Source organism: Brachycentrus maculatus, unplaced genomic scaffold (genome assembly GCF_059751285.1).
Source record: "Brachycentrus maculatus isolate JH-2025_06_01 unplaced genomic scaffold, ASM5975128v1 h1tg000105l, whole genome shotgun sequence".
In the NCBI taxonomy this organism is placed as follows: Eukaryota; Metazoa; Arthropoda; class Insecta; order Trichoptera; family Brachycentridae; genus Brachycentrus; species Brachycentrus maculatus.
Window position 1 is genome coordinate 3,279,920 of NW_028280859.1, and position 17,802 is coordinate 3,297,721.

Sequence of the window (17,802 nt, forward strand, 5' to 3'; positions counted from 1 at the left end):
TTAGTTCATAGTTCAGTAACCCTATCACCGTGGATTTACAGGGTAAAACTAATCGCAACATATTGTTATTTAAATCAACACAACTCAATATGGCTGCAAAAGCATTACAAATGGAGGGCTGCAGGGAATATATCGCTCTCATGAAGAACGATAATCTAACACTAGAAAAACACGCAACACTCATATATCATGGAGTTCCCATTCGTTTCAATATATCGGGACATGTCACCTTTGTTGGAAGTAGTGTCCCAGCGACCCAGAAAATGTCCCAATATTTAGTTGAAATATGGTGTATTTAATTTCCCCGAATTCCCAAAAACTTAACATAAATTCGAGCAAAAATCTTCTTCACCCAATTATTTTTTTTGGCTCCCGAAACATCTTGAAAATTGATTTAGAATTTGTTTAATAAAGTTACCCTAAAAACACTGTATTGTCACTGCTCAGACAAATGTTCTATACCTACTAACAGAGAAATAATACAGGAAAAACTGGTTAGTTCAAATAACAATAATTTAAATATGATAATTTAAAAACAATTGTTATTTTGGTCCCAAAAATACTGAGCACCTAACTTTTAATAGCGATAAACCAATTGCAGGACAAACTTATATGAAATCTTCAATATTGAAAATAAAGGATGCATTTTTTATAAAATATGTATATATACATATATTTTTTTAAATGGCGGCATTTTAGGCTGGGAGCAATTAAGTATTATAAACTCAAAAAAAAAAAATCAATGCCGTAGAACGGGGCATTGAACTTTGTTGTGTTACTTGAGCTCTGTACAAAAAAATAAATAAATCTGTATTTGGTTTACAATTCATTGATTCATTGTTCCCCTGACAGGTGACACTTATTGTCACAATACTTCGATCGATACCACGATCTAAATATTTTTTTGTACTGGGCTCAAGTAACACATCAAAGTTCAAGTTTCAAAGCCCCGTTCTAAGGTATTCTTAAACTAAAATACATATAAACCAACTAAAAAATTAAAGAAAAACAACCTACCTATTTATATAATTTTGTCAATAAGAAAAGATTTTTGTTGGTGCTTTTAAACATGAATTAACGAGTTTTTCCTGTACGTTTTTTTGAAGAAATAAAAAAAGTATACCAAATTAATATTACATATTTTATCTTGTATATCTAGTGAATACACATTGCAAATACTTTTTATACATATTGTATCTTCAGTTTCAAGTTAACACTCGTTATGTGTCATACAGATAGTATAAAATGATGCAGAGTTTTATCAGTAAACAAATGTATTATTATATTTATGTACATACAGAATACAGTGGATTCCACTTAATCCAGACCCACCCAGATCAAGATATTTGACTCAAGTAAGCGGCTGCCTCAATGAATCGTAGTGAGCATAAAATTAAACATGGGGGCACCGGTGACCTCACTTGTGTTGGACTGCAGCGCCATGGGGGGCACCAGTGACCTCAATCAAGAGCTATATTCAAGGTGCTTTAACTATGGAACCCATCGTGAAATAAAAAAATAAAATAAACTAAATACATTATATTATTAAAATACGTGAATTACGGAAAAGTTTTTTTTTGTGTGTGGGAGGCGCAGATGTTACACAAACAACATTATTTTAAAAGGCAAAACGGCAAAGTGCGTACGTTTTAAGGCAGCTAGAAAGAAACTAAACAAAAATCTTTCTCAAGAATATTTTAATACAAGTCGCTACCTTGTCGGTTGATTTTGATTGAAAGCTGTCCAACCGCATTCCCAGATCTGATACAGAAGCATCTATCTAGGCTTCCTGATAGACCTCTTGCAAAGCAATTTTTTTTTAACTAAGTTGCGAAATTTATTGAAAATGTGAAACAAAACAAAATTGTATCCCGATTTTACTGTGAATTTACATTTAAAAGCTTTCAATATCCCTGTCACTGACATCCAAAATAAATACAAGTTTGTAAATCCACCACCAAATTTTCTAGATTTATCGGTTGATTTGGAAACAAGTCGCTACCTCGTCGGTTGATTTGGAAACAAGTCGCTACCTTGTCGGTTGATTTGGAAACAAGTCACTACCTTGTCGGTCGATTTGGATACAAGTCGCTACCTTGTCGGTTGATTTGGAAACAAGTTGCTACCTTGTCGGTTGATTTAGATACAAGTCGCTACCTTGTCGGTTGATAGGTCGGGGTCGCGTCCCTCGCCTATTGTCACAAGTGTCAGTGCAGCGGCGTGAGGTGCAGCGGGGTGAAGTAGTGGCGGCAGCAGATGGCGGGCGGCGCGGGAGGCAGGTCGATGGTGCGCAGGGCACTACCGGCGGCGCCGAGGCGACCCGCCGCCGCCGTGTACTCGCGCTGCAGCGCCACCAGGTCCAGGTTCTGGCGACCAAACTCGCTGATGCCCAGGAATAACACGTCCCTGAGCCAAACAGAATTATACGCTGTGTTTTAAAGTAAAAAGGTTCATAAAAATATACAATTCAAAATTATATCCGCTGTTGATTGAGCTTTGCCAAAAATATAATAACATAAAATTTTACAACTTAACCGAATGATAAACAACATGCTTAGGGGTTAATTGAGAATTAGGCATGATGAAATGTAGAGAAAACAATCGTAGCTAAATAACTTGGTGTAGATTTGATAATATATTTTTATAAAAAGATATTTCACCAAAAAAATAAATCCTTAATCAAATTCATGCCTTTAAATTTGGGAAATGACAATAATACACATCAGCCTACATATATGTACATACAGAGAATAGTAACATTAATGTTTAGTAAACAATCCATTGCTTTAAGGATGCTACATGTGCTTTCTGCGTGAGTAAATCAAATTATGCTTTGGTGTAGTTAAAAATGAGAAGCAAATGATAAACATGTTAGGATTACAAGGAAAATATAACCTTTAATCACTAAAATTTACACTTAACTTAACACAGTGTTTGAAAATGATGCGGAATTAGAATGGTCGTAATAGCTTTTAAGAAATAGTGGTATTTACTGAGTAAAACTTTAATTAAAAAAAATAAAATAACTTTTTTTGAATATTCAAAGCATTAACTTTGTGGATCATATTGATATATAATTTAGAGAAATAAAAATACTTTGTGTTTTGATCCACTCACATTTTTATTAACCAACTAGTTTCGGCAACAACCTGTTGCCCTCTTCAGGGTTTTCAGGGCAGTCATAAATTAAACCCTGAAGAGGGCAACAGGTTATTGCCGAAACTAGTTGGTTGATAAAAATGTGAGTGGATCAAAACACAAAGTATTTTTATTTCTCGAAATAATATAAAATATCTTACCTATAAAGGGAATGAAATCTCCCGTGGGGAGAAGTAGTACTCCTCCACTGCTGCAACTTGCGCAGGCAGTCCGTCAGGTCGTTACTGCTGATCCCGTCCACAACTTGTTGCACCACCCTACGGGAACGCAACATCACGATATAATCTAACCTCCAGCATTGTAGCCAAATATGCTAACCCAGTGGCTCTTAACCTGGGTTCGATCGAACCCCAGGAGTTCGGTGAGTAAGTCTCCAGGGTTCGGCGGAGCTCAAAACACACACCCGACTTCATCATCATCATATCAGACCGTTGAGGTCCACTGCTGGACATAGGCCTCCCCATTCCGCCTCCACTCCTCCCGATCCTGCGCCGTCCCCATCCACTGTCTTCCAGCAAACTTGATGATGAAGTGATACAACATACAATATATTCATTTACCCAATAGATCTAGTATATTATTTGAAAGGAATACATCAAATATTGTGAAAAATGATTTGACATACGATATATCAATTTATCTAATAGATCTAGTATATTATTTAAAAGGAATATATCAAATATTATGAAAAATGATATGACATACGATATAGTCATTTATCTAATAGATCTAGTATATTATTTGAAAGGAATATATCAAATACATATTTTGAAAAATGATATGCCGTACGGTATATTCTTTTATCTAATAGATCTATTTGAAAGGAATATATTAATCTAGCAATATTTTTTTCCAATTAAGGGTTTGGTGAACACGCATATGAAACTGGTGGGGTTCGGTACCTCCAACATGGTTAAGAACCACTGTGCTAACCACTACATAAGGCGAACAAAATTGAAATTCATTCCCGGGGGGTCAAAAAACATCAGTGTTTTTTCACTCAATTTCAGCACCAAAATGGTTAAATTCTTAAATCACTATGAACAATGTTTCGAAATTGGATCATATATATAGAACATCCAAGAATTTGAGTAGTGTGGTTGTCCGCCTCCGTAGTGTAATGATCAGCGCGCTCGGCTACTACTCTGGAGGTCCCGGGTTCGATTCCCAGGGAAGGGTAAGTGATTTTTTCACTATAATATTTATTTAATATTACCCTGGACTGGTGCCTGAAGCGGAGGGCTGATCGCCTTTCCTTCATGTGTTAACGATCAAGATAACACTGCGTTTAGTCCGCCTCCGTAGTGTAATGGTCAGCACGCTTGGCTACTGTTCTGGAGGTCCTGGGTTCGATTCCCAAGGGGGGTAAAATAAATATAAGTGATTTTTTCATTGTAATATTCATTCAATATTACCATGGACTGGTGCCTGAAGCGGAGGGCTGATCACCTTTCCTTCACTTGTAAACGATCAAGATAACACTGCGTTTATTTGACACAGTGCCCTATGCACCATTGGGGTGCGGAGAAGGGTTTGAAGAGAAGAAGAAGAAGAGAGGTTGTCAATAATGGGTAGAATTTGTGAATGTTACACGTGTGTAAAGTGATCACTAAAACCAGCCTATGACGGAATTATTGGTACAAATTATAATGAAAAGGCAGGCAGGCACCTGTGCGGGGAGGTGGTGGTGTGGTCGGTGAGCAGCGCGGACACGAGGCTGGAGGGGGCGGGGGCGGGCCTCCAGAGCGCGCGCAGGGCGGGACCGAGCTCCCCGTGCAGCCGAGGGTTGTCCCAGAGGCACTGGATGCCCACCTCACCTGCAACAGTATCTGCAATGCAACATTACCGACATACAGAGGAGGTTATGTTTTAATCTTCTTTCTTCTTTTTTTTTTTTAATATAGAATGGCGTTGCATATGAAATACATTGCTTTTGCCAATGTCAAATTAATTGAATATTGTTACTTAATTAAAAAATATGATAAGACTGATTATTAAACTATAAATTTATTCCATTCAATTTTAAAAAAACAACTAAAAGTCTGTACATAATTGGGTTCCTGCTCGCCAGGATGAGATGGATATCTGTAGGGAGGGGAATAAGCGGGGCCAGAGTTTAAAAAAATGTTGGCATTTGGTCATTTATTGGGCAAACAAAGAATATGTGGTTAAGGTCTTCCTCTTCAAAACGACACTCGCAAATGGGGGAGTCAAAGACACCAATCCTCGCAAGGTGCTCTCTCGTGCAGCAATGTCCCATCCTCATTCGACAAATGGTGGATGTATCTTTCTTGTTCATCGAAATTTTCCTAAACCAAAGACGGGATGGGACAGTAGGCTGAATCTTCTTTCTTGCTTAGATTGGAATTAACCTATTGCGACACAAAGCCAGCAAATCGACGGCATGACAATAACTTTTTTCATAAAAATGACATAAATAAGTATAAATCGGTTAAATCAGTATATCTAGCTTATGAACAATAACAACAATTATGCTTTTATATTTTACCATTTTTATTTTGTGTGGAGGCGGACATGGGCAGTATTACATTTACACAAAAATTTCTTTTGCCTTTGAATATGGAAAATATCTTATATTGTTTGCGGGACACACTTACCCCATTGCAACACAAAGGCGGCGAATCGCCGGCCAAGGTCAATTTGTCACTGACTCACAAAGCTGGCGATTCGCCAGTTTGTCTCTGAAGTGATTTTTTTACATTAAAACATTACAAGTATATTTCGGTTAAATCAGTATATCTAGCTTATGAACAACAACAAAAATTATGCATTTATGTTTTACCATTTTTATTTTGTGTGTGTAAAAATTATGCTTTTAAGTTTTACCATTTTTTTATGTTATTGTAGTAAAAAAATGTGTGAACATTAAATAGTGTGTTGTATGAACAAATTTTGTCATTTACAATATTACAATTAATGTTGTAAATGAATTATCTGGTCAAATTATAAGCTTAATAATAAAAATGAAAATGGTATTTTCTGGTGTTTCTCATGTGTGTGATTATAATCCAGGATTCGGACCTCACATACTAATATAAGAGTTTCTGCTTAGTAAAAAGCTTCTTTACATCTCACCAATAGATGTCTCTAGTGAAGTTCTAGTGATTTAAGAACAAGGTTTCTAAATTGGTTCATATATATATAGATCTTCCAAGAATTTGAGTAGTATGGTTGTCAATAATGGGTAGAATTGGTGAATGTTACATGTGTGTAAAGTGATCACTTCAACCAGCCTATGACGGTCGTCAGCCCCGTAAATGCCCAGACTTCCATATTCTTCTTCATCTTTGAGGAGATGTTAAAAAATAAATTTTGTCATCTTTATTAGTGGTGCAATGGGATAATATCAGTAAACCCATATCTGCAACATGTTTTTGATGAGTTGATATTTTTATTTTTATTTCAAAGGCATACGTAGATTATCTACCAAAATCGAAAATTGAGTTATTGGTGCCAAAATAAATTTAACGTATTAACACATTTTTTACGGGAAACGCTTAAAAGCGTATTTTACGTACTGTTGGTAGAGAGCGGTAGACGCTTATAAGCGTTCTATTTGCTTACTTTTGGTAAAGCGCGAAAGACGCCAAAACATTGTACAAATTGGAATTGGGTTTGTGGTAACAGTGTCGGGATTGATGAAAAAAAGAACCCTGACAACAATATGCTAAGTTAGATTCTAAAATAATACTGTTATGAAACTGAAAGATTTTTAATGATATCAAAACACAGATGACGTCTATTGAGATGGGAATTTGGAAGTCTGGATATTTACAGAGCTTATGACTTATCATTGACTGGTTCAAGTGATTAATTTGTACACTGTTTAATATTCACCACAAACAACTTAAAGTGCATGTAAAGCATAATTTATGAAGGTGTAAGTGTGTGAATAGTGCTATGGTATTGGTGCATAGTGTTGTTTGCATGCTGGTATAACATTTTCTTGAAATCTCTCATCATAAAGCTAATTTTTCATAGTATTTACCTTCGTTGAGATCTTCTCTGGATATTTCCTTGGAGAGGTGATTGTTATTAAGGATCTCTATAGATTGGCCGCAGCGAGACTGGAACTGCTTCTTATAGCGAGGGTTGAGCAATTCAGAGAGGTGACTTGTTATGTTCACCCTCTCAAACGCCCAGATTAGGTTCCAGTATATGATGGGATGTTCGTCTATAAACCTGGGGTCGGTTAAGCACGAATCTCCATCATGCGCTGGAAATAAAAGTGGACATACAATAAAAAAATCTCTTTGTAGCGAATACCGAAGTAACAAAATATCCAGTATAACGAATCTGCAATTCATCCCCGGTAAAAACCAAAATTCAATGTAGCGAAGCCGATATCGGGATAGCGAAGTTTTTTTTCAAAATTTGAAAAAAAAAAATTAACAAAAAATAAAAACATATTTCAACTTGCGTTTTAATTCACTTTTCTTTTATTGCTTATAAATTAATTTTTTTCCAATAAAGTCTCACAATTTGAAAATCATAGTTTCATTTCTCTCATGTCCTGTACTAGGTAGGTACCTATATTGTATTGATCACTGGCCGGAAGATCGAGTGTAGTGTAACAGCAATTTAACGTAAGTGGGTACATATAATATGGCGATAAAATAAATTTAAAATGTGTCAAATCCTATACATCCAATGTAACGAATTTTCACTATAGCGAAATATTTTTTTAGTCCCGTGAAGTTCGTAATACCAAGATTATGACCTGTAGTAGAAGACCCTAACAAAGAGATTGGTACATAATATTCATATGAAAACATTAAATGTGTAATTCTTATTTTCTGACTTCGAAATGACGCCGGTGCAGGAGGTAAAAATACCCTCCCCATCCTTAACCTCTAAGCTGCTCAATTACGAGTGTCAAACTTTCCGTCCCGTGCTGGATTATTTTACATTATAATATTTTTGACAAAAAAAAACACATTTTGCCTATTTTTTGTAGTGAAACTTTCGGAAGTCGTTCGGATAAATATCCATTAGAGATGTTCACAGTACACAATTCACTTTACTTATTATGTTTTTATAGTGTATTTACACAAAAATATTAACATTTACGGACTCGCGGCAGAAAATTTGGCGGCCGTATAGAAGACGCGGCTGTCGTAAAGTCTATTTGTCGCGTGCGCGCAGTTTTTTTTAAACGCGTTTTATTAAAAAATAAATGTAAATTAAAATGAAATTTAGAATAAATATTTTAAATAAATGTTTATATCAAAAAACGGACATGATTAATATTTTGAAATTGTGTGAAAATTTTCAAAGCAGAGATCAGAACAAAAATGTATTTTGCATGTGGGACATCAAAATTGTGTGACTTTATTCCTTTTCTCGCGTTTTGGTAATGGTCACTTTCACCATTTTTGCTTTCAGAATCGTTGTTTATTCGTCATTGCCATATAAATTTTAATTAGGTAGAGACGTATTTATAACGATAAAAGTTATAACTAAAAAAAATGCTTCCAGTATTCGAAGCATCGCACGATAATAAAAAATAAAAATAAATGTTAAATAATATCACAAAACACCGTGTTACACAATCACTTGTAAGTTAATTATAATATCCTTCTCATTCTACACAGTTAAGCATCGATTGACCGGGTTGAAATACCTTTCCCGTCTGAAGTGTGTTAATTTGAAATATTTCTAGAATATTGATCCCTTTGATTAGGAATTTTTACTGTATTAAGATTAGAAAATAAATAAATATGCTTACCTAAAATAGATTCGAGTTCTTTTCTTAATACTAATGGATTTAAGTACGGGACGCTCATAGTTTCTGGAGTTTTCTCCTCTCTTCGCAAGACCTGAGAAAAAATAAAATGTAAAAATAAGAATCTAACAAATACAAACAAACAAGAATGGAAAAGAAAACACAAATTTGATATGAAGTTGTTGATTACTGTCAATTTTGGTGAAGTTTGTATTTTAATTTATATAACAATTCTTTAGTTTATGTATTAATTTTAAATCAAACACAGATTTTTAGAGTCTACTAAGTTGTATTTTATTAACAAAAACACATAAAAAATTAATAATTGTCTAGGCGAAACAATTGTCACAATATTAATTTTTTCTGTTTTTGTTAATAAAATACAACTTAGTAGTCTCAAAAAATCTGTGTTTGATTTCAAATTAATGCATAAATTAAAATGGAGTTCTACAAATTAAAAGCCAAATCAATTAACAATTCTTTAGGTTATAACCCTTGCATACAGTACTATTTTTTCCTACAGTATTTTTCTGCCATTATAGTTTCAGGATCATAGCATCCTGAGGATGTCTCCTGTTTCGGTGGCTAAAATGTTGGGAGGATGTAATAAGTTTAGGCAAGGAAACCTCCAAAAATATGTGTTCAATATTTAATAGTGATCATGATAATCCAAGTTCATATATTTTATTCAATGTTAGTAAGTAGTGACTTGATGGCACATTATCGTCATTGAAATCTAAAAAAAAATAATGTTTTGTTTACTGTAAGATGTAAATATATATATGATGTAAATAAAGCGTAAATAACAGTTTGTATTAGTTGTAATATAAGCTAACTAAAGAAATAAAAAAATAAAAAATATTTTTTTTAAATCCTGGCATTAATGCAACCCCAAAGAAAAAAAGACGGGTTCAAATTATTCGGGTGTTACTGAAAATTAGTTGAATAAATTAAATTAAATTAGAGATAGACAAGTACCATAGATATAATAATTTTTGCATTAAACACAAAAAATGATTTTTTTTTAAAATAATCTGGATTAATATTCTTCATATCAAACCCTTATTTGCACCCCATTGGTGCATAGGGCACTGTATCATATAAAAGCAGTGTTATCTTGATCGTAAACAAATGAAGGAAAAAACCCAGGTACCAGTCCAGGGTAATATTGAATAAATAATAGAGTGAAAAATCACATATATTTATTTGACCCCACCCCTTGGGAATCGAACCCGGGAACTCCAGTACGTTAGCCAAGCGTGCTGATTATTACAGTAGAGAGGTGGACGAATATTGACTAATAATATGTACCAGGATTAATATTTTACACCAAAAATATTTCAATATAATTTTGAAGAAAGGTCAAATTTTGAGTTGTCAATAAGGTGAAACGTTGGGTAATATATCCAAAATTAAACAAGGTTTATTTAGTTGAGTTCTACATTTATTTATGTATATTTTAATACGTGACGCGTTTCGTCTTCTTAGGACATTATCAAACACTAACAGTCAGTGTTTGATAATGTCCTAAGAAGACGAAACGCGTCACGTATTAAAATATACATAAATAAATGTAGAACTCAACCAAATAAACCTTGTTTAATATTGGATATATTACCCGACAATTCAATATGGAGTTCTACCAACTGTATGCAGTTACAATAAATAGGTAAAATGTACCGTCACTGAGAGAAGCGGCACGGTGTGCTTGGAGCACGCTCCGCAGCGAGTGTTGAGGTTGGAGTCCTCCGCACTCCATCCGCCCATGATCTCCTCGTCGTACAGCAGCGCCAGGCAGTTGTGGCACTGGGAGCACGAGGTCATCAGGACTCGCACGCAGAACTTGGAGTCGGGCCGCTCCTGCGAAAAAACACATCATTTAGATTTTTAACTAAAAATAATTTATAATAATAGACACTCACACAGGCACTGGAAAACCGAATAGAGGCGTTTGAAATGGATCTCTATCGCAAGATCCTGCGAGTTTCATGGCGTGATCGGGTCACCAAACTATCCTCCGACGGATGAATACCAATAAGGAAATCCTACCAACCATCAAGCAGAGAAAGCTGGTGTACTTCGGAATGAAATGAAAAATATCGTCTTCTCCACCTAATCATACAAGGAAAGATTGAGGGGCGAAGAACTCGAAGGACATCATGGCTGAAAAACCTACGACAATGGTTTGGCAGAAGCACCAAATCTCTGTTCTGAGCTACAGCATCAAAATTGAAGATAGCCATGATGATCGCCGATCTTTGTTAGAAGTGGCACAGAAAGAAGAAGAAGATATGTTATAAAGCACATCCACCATAATTATTTTAATTTTTTTTAAATGGAATAACCCGCAAAGCGTCTATTTTAGATGCTTATATGCAGGTAGGAAAGTAAGGATAGTGAAGATAAATGTGAAAAATACATCACAAACACCCAGACCAATTGAAAATAAATCTTTCTTGAATTCATAATGCAATTGGCGGGAATCTAACCCGCGACGCCAGTTTCGCAGTTGAGCGTCTACCCAACTACGCCACGGCTCCTGTCATATAGCTATTGTTAGCGACGTCATCTTTTATATATAGTAAACCCCCAATTACGTTGAGATAGGTACCGTGTTATCGGAGGCGACATTAAAAGGGGTTAATGTTTTTAACTGACCCCACATAAAGTTTCCTACGATAACGCGGTACCTATCTAGACTTTATAGGTAGGTTTACTGTATATAACAGTCGTCCTGAAAAGGACTTTTCTATAATGTAAATGTAATTTGGTAAGGTAATGCTACCCTTTTAATAAAGAAATAGTTTCACTTTCAGGGTCGGCCACGTTAATGTTCATGATTGTAATGTAATAATATGTAAATACGTAAATAATACTATGAAAAAATCCGCCGAGACCCTCCAGTACCTTCGTCCACGGGTGTTGCGGCCCGATTACCGCTTGAAAGCGCTACACAAAGATTATATACGCACTATACTAGTAAGTACTTACGCCGTGGCGTGCGGTCCGAGCGTGTTAGGGTGGGAGTAAAGAAGGGACCACCCCCTGTGCAGTTTATAGTCTTGTGCAGACATAGACGCCTCTTACAGCTATTTTATTGTAATTTGATATATGTATGTAGTTACCGATTGCGTTATTGGAGGATAGAGATTATCAGGAAGGTTTGAAGGGAGCCAGTCTGCTTCACTCGGAGCGCCACTTCCACCTAGAAAAAAACCCAATAACATTGCTTCATAATCAGTTTTTTAATACAGTGGAACTCGGTTATAATGGCCTCGACTGTTCTGTCAATTCGGATAAAATGTCACATTTTAGCTTCTTCTCCTTCTTATTCTTCATTGCTGAGCGTTGTGACCCTTGCAGAAGCAATGACTCTTCTCCAGTTATCCCTTGACTCCGCTGCACGTAGCGCTCTAACCACTGCGGTGCCTGCTGCTGCCTTAATTTGATCGATCCATTGTGTGGGGATCTTCCTCTCCCTCTCTTTCCTTCCAGGCTACCGATCACAATTAGTCGTTCCAGGATATCCTCGTTGCCACGCGCAACGTGTCCAAAGAACTGGAGAATCCATACTAATCCACATTTTAGCAAGTCCGGCCAAACTGTATGTTTTACCGCTATCAAAAACCTGGTTTTATCGTCGATGAATATTAGCGAAGATTTCGTTGCAACTAAATAATTTGCCTATTGCTACAATTAGCTATGAAAGCTGCCCAAACACTTTCTCATTTTTTCCATTTTCGAGAGACATCTGCTGCCACACTTGAAGCAGTACAGTATTTACAGAGAACTACAGAAAAACTATTTTTTCCTAGTAGTGTCTACAAAAAATTACAGACTTCTTTCGACAAAAGGTGTATTCTGAACATGAGTTTCATTTAACTGTACTTTTACTTTTTGTGTATTAGCTTTAGTATTTCTAGTTTAACGAAATGTAGTCTGTATCAAGATCAACGCAATGTCAATGAAACACATATTAACCCGTTTGGAGGATTGATGCTTAAGGACAAAAAAAACCCCAGCATTAAGCGGTTGAATATCACATCGCTCACTCCTTTCAACAATGTCATATATCAAAAATTGTCATTTTTCAGTTGTGCATGTTTTCGGAATGCCCAGAAAATGTACTATATCCCAGCAAAAGCGCCATACTTTTAACTTAATATTTACCCGCTACAGGGCAGAAAGTGTTGTATTTTAATTTTGAAGAAAAGGTTTTGTTTAATTATTTTTTTAAATATATTAAATATTTTTCAAATCGAGAAAAAACATCCAGGTTTTACCCAAAAAGATCTGTTGCAAAGTAAAAAATTCAATATGTGGCTTGATATTTATTTTTAATACACTTTATTATATTTTTAAACTTTAAAAACGATCTCCTGAAAAATCTAGTTTTTTGATATATGACGTTGTTGAAAGGAGTGAGCGACATGTATGTTAGGTTTTACCATCGATGTTAAGTGATCCGGAGCCCTCCCTTTCGGATGATTCTTCCTCTAGCGTATCCCTGTCCCCAACGTTGGTCCCGCGTGTCCCGCCCTTCACAGGGGTGGAGTTGGCGGAGATGGCCTCCTTGATCTCGTCAAACTTCTTGGCGACGCTCGTGGCCGCGTACTTCAGGCTGCTGATGCCCCCCTGGATCAGCTCGTTAGACTTCTTGCCGGTGATGCCCCCGGGACTGGGAATCAAAACATTTCATTCAAAATAGCATAGAAGAAATATGAAAAGAATACTTAGACGAAATTACTATTATTTATTATATGGGACACTGGATTATTCACTCTACGGATGGGATGTCAATTTTCTATGTGTGTCTCAACTTGATATGAAACATGTATATGGTATAAGTCTGAGCATCCCAGGGCTTACGACCTGGCATTTGCCTGGCTTAAGTGATCACTTATACACTTGTGTAACATTCACCATTCTGGCCATTATTGAACATCCATATTGCACTAATTCTTGAAACTTGTATCTATGATCGTAGATCCTACCGCACAGCGGTAACGTTTTCAAGACATTCATGAATTATGGTATTTAGAATATTTAAATAAAAGTACCAACTATTCAGCTCCAAATCAACATGTCATCGCCATCTATAAATATTTTATTATGATTTTTAATAATATAATCTAAATATTATTGATATATTAAAAATACATTCAAATATATTGAGGAATAGTAAAATTATCCAGAAAATGATTGGCGTTGAGTTCAGGAAATTTAGTAAAATATTTCAAAATGTATACAAATGACACAAAATATACTTTGATAAATAATAAAACATTTTTAAGGTGACTATAATATGTTCATGAATGAGTTCATCTGAATGAAGAAAATGTAATGATTAATTGTTAAAGTATTATTTTATTAGAAATCTAATGTAAAATTATTTGACAGATTTTCAAAAATTAAATAAAATACTAAAAAGAAATTCGGTAGCATGAAAATATTAAAAATACTAAACAATATATTGCAAATCATTAGTGATACTTCAATATGTCATATCCAAATGGGTAATTTTTAGTAAAACAAATTTTTTCATGGTAAAAAAAAATAACACCTATATTTATTTAAGGAAAATAATATTGTTTAATCGGATTTTTTACTCACTAAAAGACAACGATAATTTGTTTGTAGGTAGGACTGACAATTCTGAGTACTACGATGCAATATTACAAAAATGCAGTTTTGGCATACGACATATTGAAGTATCAAAGACGATATCATGAAAACCATCAGCACAGATTTGGTTTGAAAGCAAAGATCATGCAAACGGGATGAACAATCATCGTGGCTATTCAACTGAAAATAGTAAAAATAAAATATAATAAAGATACGACCTGTCACTAGCTAGTTTAAGTGATCACTTTAGGAAAGAATAGTAAATGTTGCAAGTGACAGTAAAATTTTATTTTCTTCAGAATAAACTTCATAGGCGACATCTAGGTTTAAATTAACAAAAATCTTCGTTAACATATTGTTTACGGTGTGCACATATTTGTGCATTTCAGAAACTTCATATTGCGGCAGTGTGCACATATTTGTGCGTTTCAGAAACCTTAAGTTGTAACGGTATACACATTTTTGTGCATTTTGGTTACCTTCAACTATACAAAAAACACATCTTAAATATGTAATTTCTTGATGGGTTTGCTTTTTTTTTTTTTAAGAGAAATATTTGTGTTTTTATTATTTTCACAAATACTTCAATTTTATACTATTTCTGTGAGCCTAAGCGGCTCATTATTAGAAATAGGTATCAAATTGTGGTAGAGTGGGTTCGAACCGAGAAACTCTAACTTAAGAGTCCGCGAAACTAACCACGGGACCACAACCCGACACTGTGCTTTGCTGTGTAGCGGATAGATGTCACTATATTACAAAAATATTATATATTATTTTCTGTCATAATTCTTTCAATGTGATCTAATATAGCCCGCGTCAAATTACATTGATTTAATAAAGTGACTAGTGTATGTCCCATGTGTCGATTGTTTTATTTGCATGTTTATTTGCCATTGCAGATTATCTATCCAACATAGAGAATATTTCCGAACACCCTGTGTTGTTTTTGATGACTTACCTAAAGTTGGTGATGGCATTCTCAATAATTTGTTTGGACAACTTCATGTCGGCCTTTCTCAGTGACAGACGGCCCGGCGAATAACGGCTACAAAACATCAATATGACAACACCAATTTGAAAAAAAGAAAAATATGAAATTAAAAAAAAAAAATCTGAAAAAATGAAAAACGGAAAGCAGTCATCCACGTTCCATACGTCAACAGCAAAAATGCGTGTTAAAACAGCGAAAGCGTTTTAATCTACAAAATAAAATTTGGATATTGCATTTTTTCAATTAAGCATTATTTTGATTGTAAATTTCATAGTGGCAAAGTGAAAAAAATTCAGGCGACTTTTAAATTTTACAAAAAATTAACATGCATATGATGGTAAGGCATATTCTGACAATCTGTTTTTACTTCAGTCACAAATTAGGTTGATAAAACTGACTTTTTTGCAATAGTAAAAATTGGTAGTACAATAAAATTTATTATTTTGAAAAATATTCAATCAATTATTTAGTGTATTCTTATGATATACAAGAATATAATAATATTCAACAATTATTTCAAAGTAAGATTAAGTGCCCTGTATTTTAAAATGGAAATCAAGTTATGACAGGGTGGGAATCGAACCCCGGGCCTGACTTGTGGCATAGAAAACTACTCGGTGAATATAAATTCATATTTAAAGATAATGATTTTAAAAATATAGACCAAAATATGTAACAAAATGGTGCGTTATAAATTGAAAATATAAAAATGCAAAAAATTAATTTATGTAGCGAATGAATGAAAATATAATCGATGCATGAAAATAGATGTTAGAATAATTGGAAAGTCATGCATTTGCAAACACATACAATGGAAATATATCACATCATATTATTGTAGTGAGTCAGGAATAAGTTAGCCATTCTTTACCCAAAGCTGAGCTTCAGAGAGTTTCCCAGGCTGGCGAGACCAGAAGTCATGGAAGCCGTGGGAACCGTCTCACTCCTGTGAAGTTTCCTGAAACAAATACTCCAATCTAGATGGCCATTGGGAACACGATATCAAATTTGCATATTATTACGTAGGTTGCTACTTAAGTTTTGAGATATACAAGTATAAATAAATTTACTTATAGTCCATTATTTGATTCAACATCGGTTAAGCAAGATTCGTCAATATCCAATTCAAACCCCGCCCACTCCTTTCATCCTACGAGTATATAAGCTGTTTCATTAATATGTTTAACCCTAGTGCATGTTTAACCTCGGCTCGTAACGCATGTCTGTGCTGAAACCTTTATTGCATGTCGGTCTTCGGGTCGACCAAAAATCGCATGTGTTAAACATTTTGTGTAGTTTTAAGTGTGTAAATGGTGGTGAAGGGTGGTATTGTTTGCATGCTGTGGTAGTGATTGTCCTGACGAAGAGACGGGTACGCCTCGAAACCGGTAGACATAAAAATCTCAGTGAGTGGTTATATACTAATATTATTAACATTTTTGTAAAAAAATAAATAAGTAAAAATGACTAACCACAAAGTAAATGCTTTAAATATTAATAATATTGAGAATATAAAAACAAATATTTACAATCGAAAATGGCTTTATTGTTTTCCAAAATATTCTCCTTGGAGGTCAATACACTTTTGCATGTGTTTGAACCAATTTTCTAAACACTTTTTCCAGTCCGATTGAGGCACCTCCAAAATATGTGTTTTGAACGTATCAACTGCTTCTTCAGGTGTCGAAAAACGTTGGCCTCGCAATTTATTTTTGATATGCGGGAATAAGAAAAAATCATTGGGTGCCAAATCAGGTTTGTATGACGGATGACCCACCAATTCCATATTTTGAATGCTAAAAAAATTAATTTGTTTGAGCTGATGTGTGACAGCTTGCATTGCGATGGTAGAGAATGGTTTGTCTTCTGCAATTGGTTTCTCTTATTTTTCATGAGGAATGCATTGAAACACGCATCACAACAGATTAAAAATAATAATAATAGTATTCATGATTGAAATTTATATTGAAAAAAGATTGTGAATTAACAAGCATCTCCTGCATAATAGTCTAGCGGATTGTACCATCAAGAAAAATGTGCCCAAATATAATATTTCACTGTGAGAAAAACAAAAGCAATTTTTGGCAACGTTGAGCTATTCCAAGACTACACAAGCTAGAAAATAAGTATGTATAAAGAATTAAAAATTTTAAAATGAAAAATTATCGTTATACAAAAAGATTTTGAGAGTTGTGTTGTGGTTAGTGTCGCAAACTGGAGGCTCTAGGTTCAACTCCTACTTTGCCATAACTATTTCTTATTTCCAAACAGAAGCCAT

General features: G+C 34.7%; 1 protein-coding gene and 1 non-coding gene across 10 annotated transcripts in view; one reads left to right on the forward strand and one right to left on the reverse strand.

The window, feature by feature from the left end:
* Positions 1–1,570: 1,570 nt before the first annotated feature.
* The window catches only part of Crag (DENN domain-containing protein Crag), a 45,806-nt gene continuing 29,574 nt past the window's right edge, over positions 1,571–17,802 (reverse strand). For 2 of the 9 annotated variants that reach the window (XM_088258987.1, XM_088258986.1), the window contains exons 24-33: positions 16,396–16,482; positions 15,492–15,578; positions 13,354–13,583; positions 12,031–12,110; positions 10,586–10,765; positions 8,909–8,999; positions 7,169–7,396; positions 4,829–4,976; positions 3,300–3,416; positions 1,571–2,406 (exon numbers count right to left, since the gene is read on the reverse strand). In XM_088258987.1, coding sequence (XP_088115113.1) covers positions 2,208–2,406; positions 3,300–3,416; positions 4,829–4,976; positions 7,169–7,396; positions 8,909–8,999; positions 10,586–10,765; positions 12,031–12,110; positions 13,354–13,583; positions 15,492–15,578; positions 16,396–16,482 — 1,447 coding nt within the window. In that variant the 3' untranslated portion in view covers positions 1,571–2,207. Of the gene's footprint in view, positions 2,407–3,299; positions 3,417–4,828; positions 4,989–7,168; positions 7,397–8,908; positions 9,000–10,585; positions 10,766–12,030; positions 12,111–13,353; positions 13,584–15,491; positions 15,579–16,395; positions 16,483–17,802 lie in introns of all 9 variants that reach the window. The other 7 variants (XM_088258984.1, XM_088258983.1, XM_088258988.1 and 4 more) reach the window with 6 other exon arrangements.
* TRNAS-ACU (transfer RNA serine (anticodon ACU)) lies at positions 4,455–4,527 on the forward strand. Its single transcript has one exon. It is a non-coding gene; the product is annotated as a tRNA-Ser (tRNA).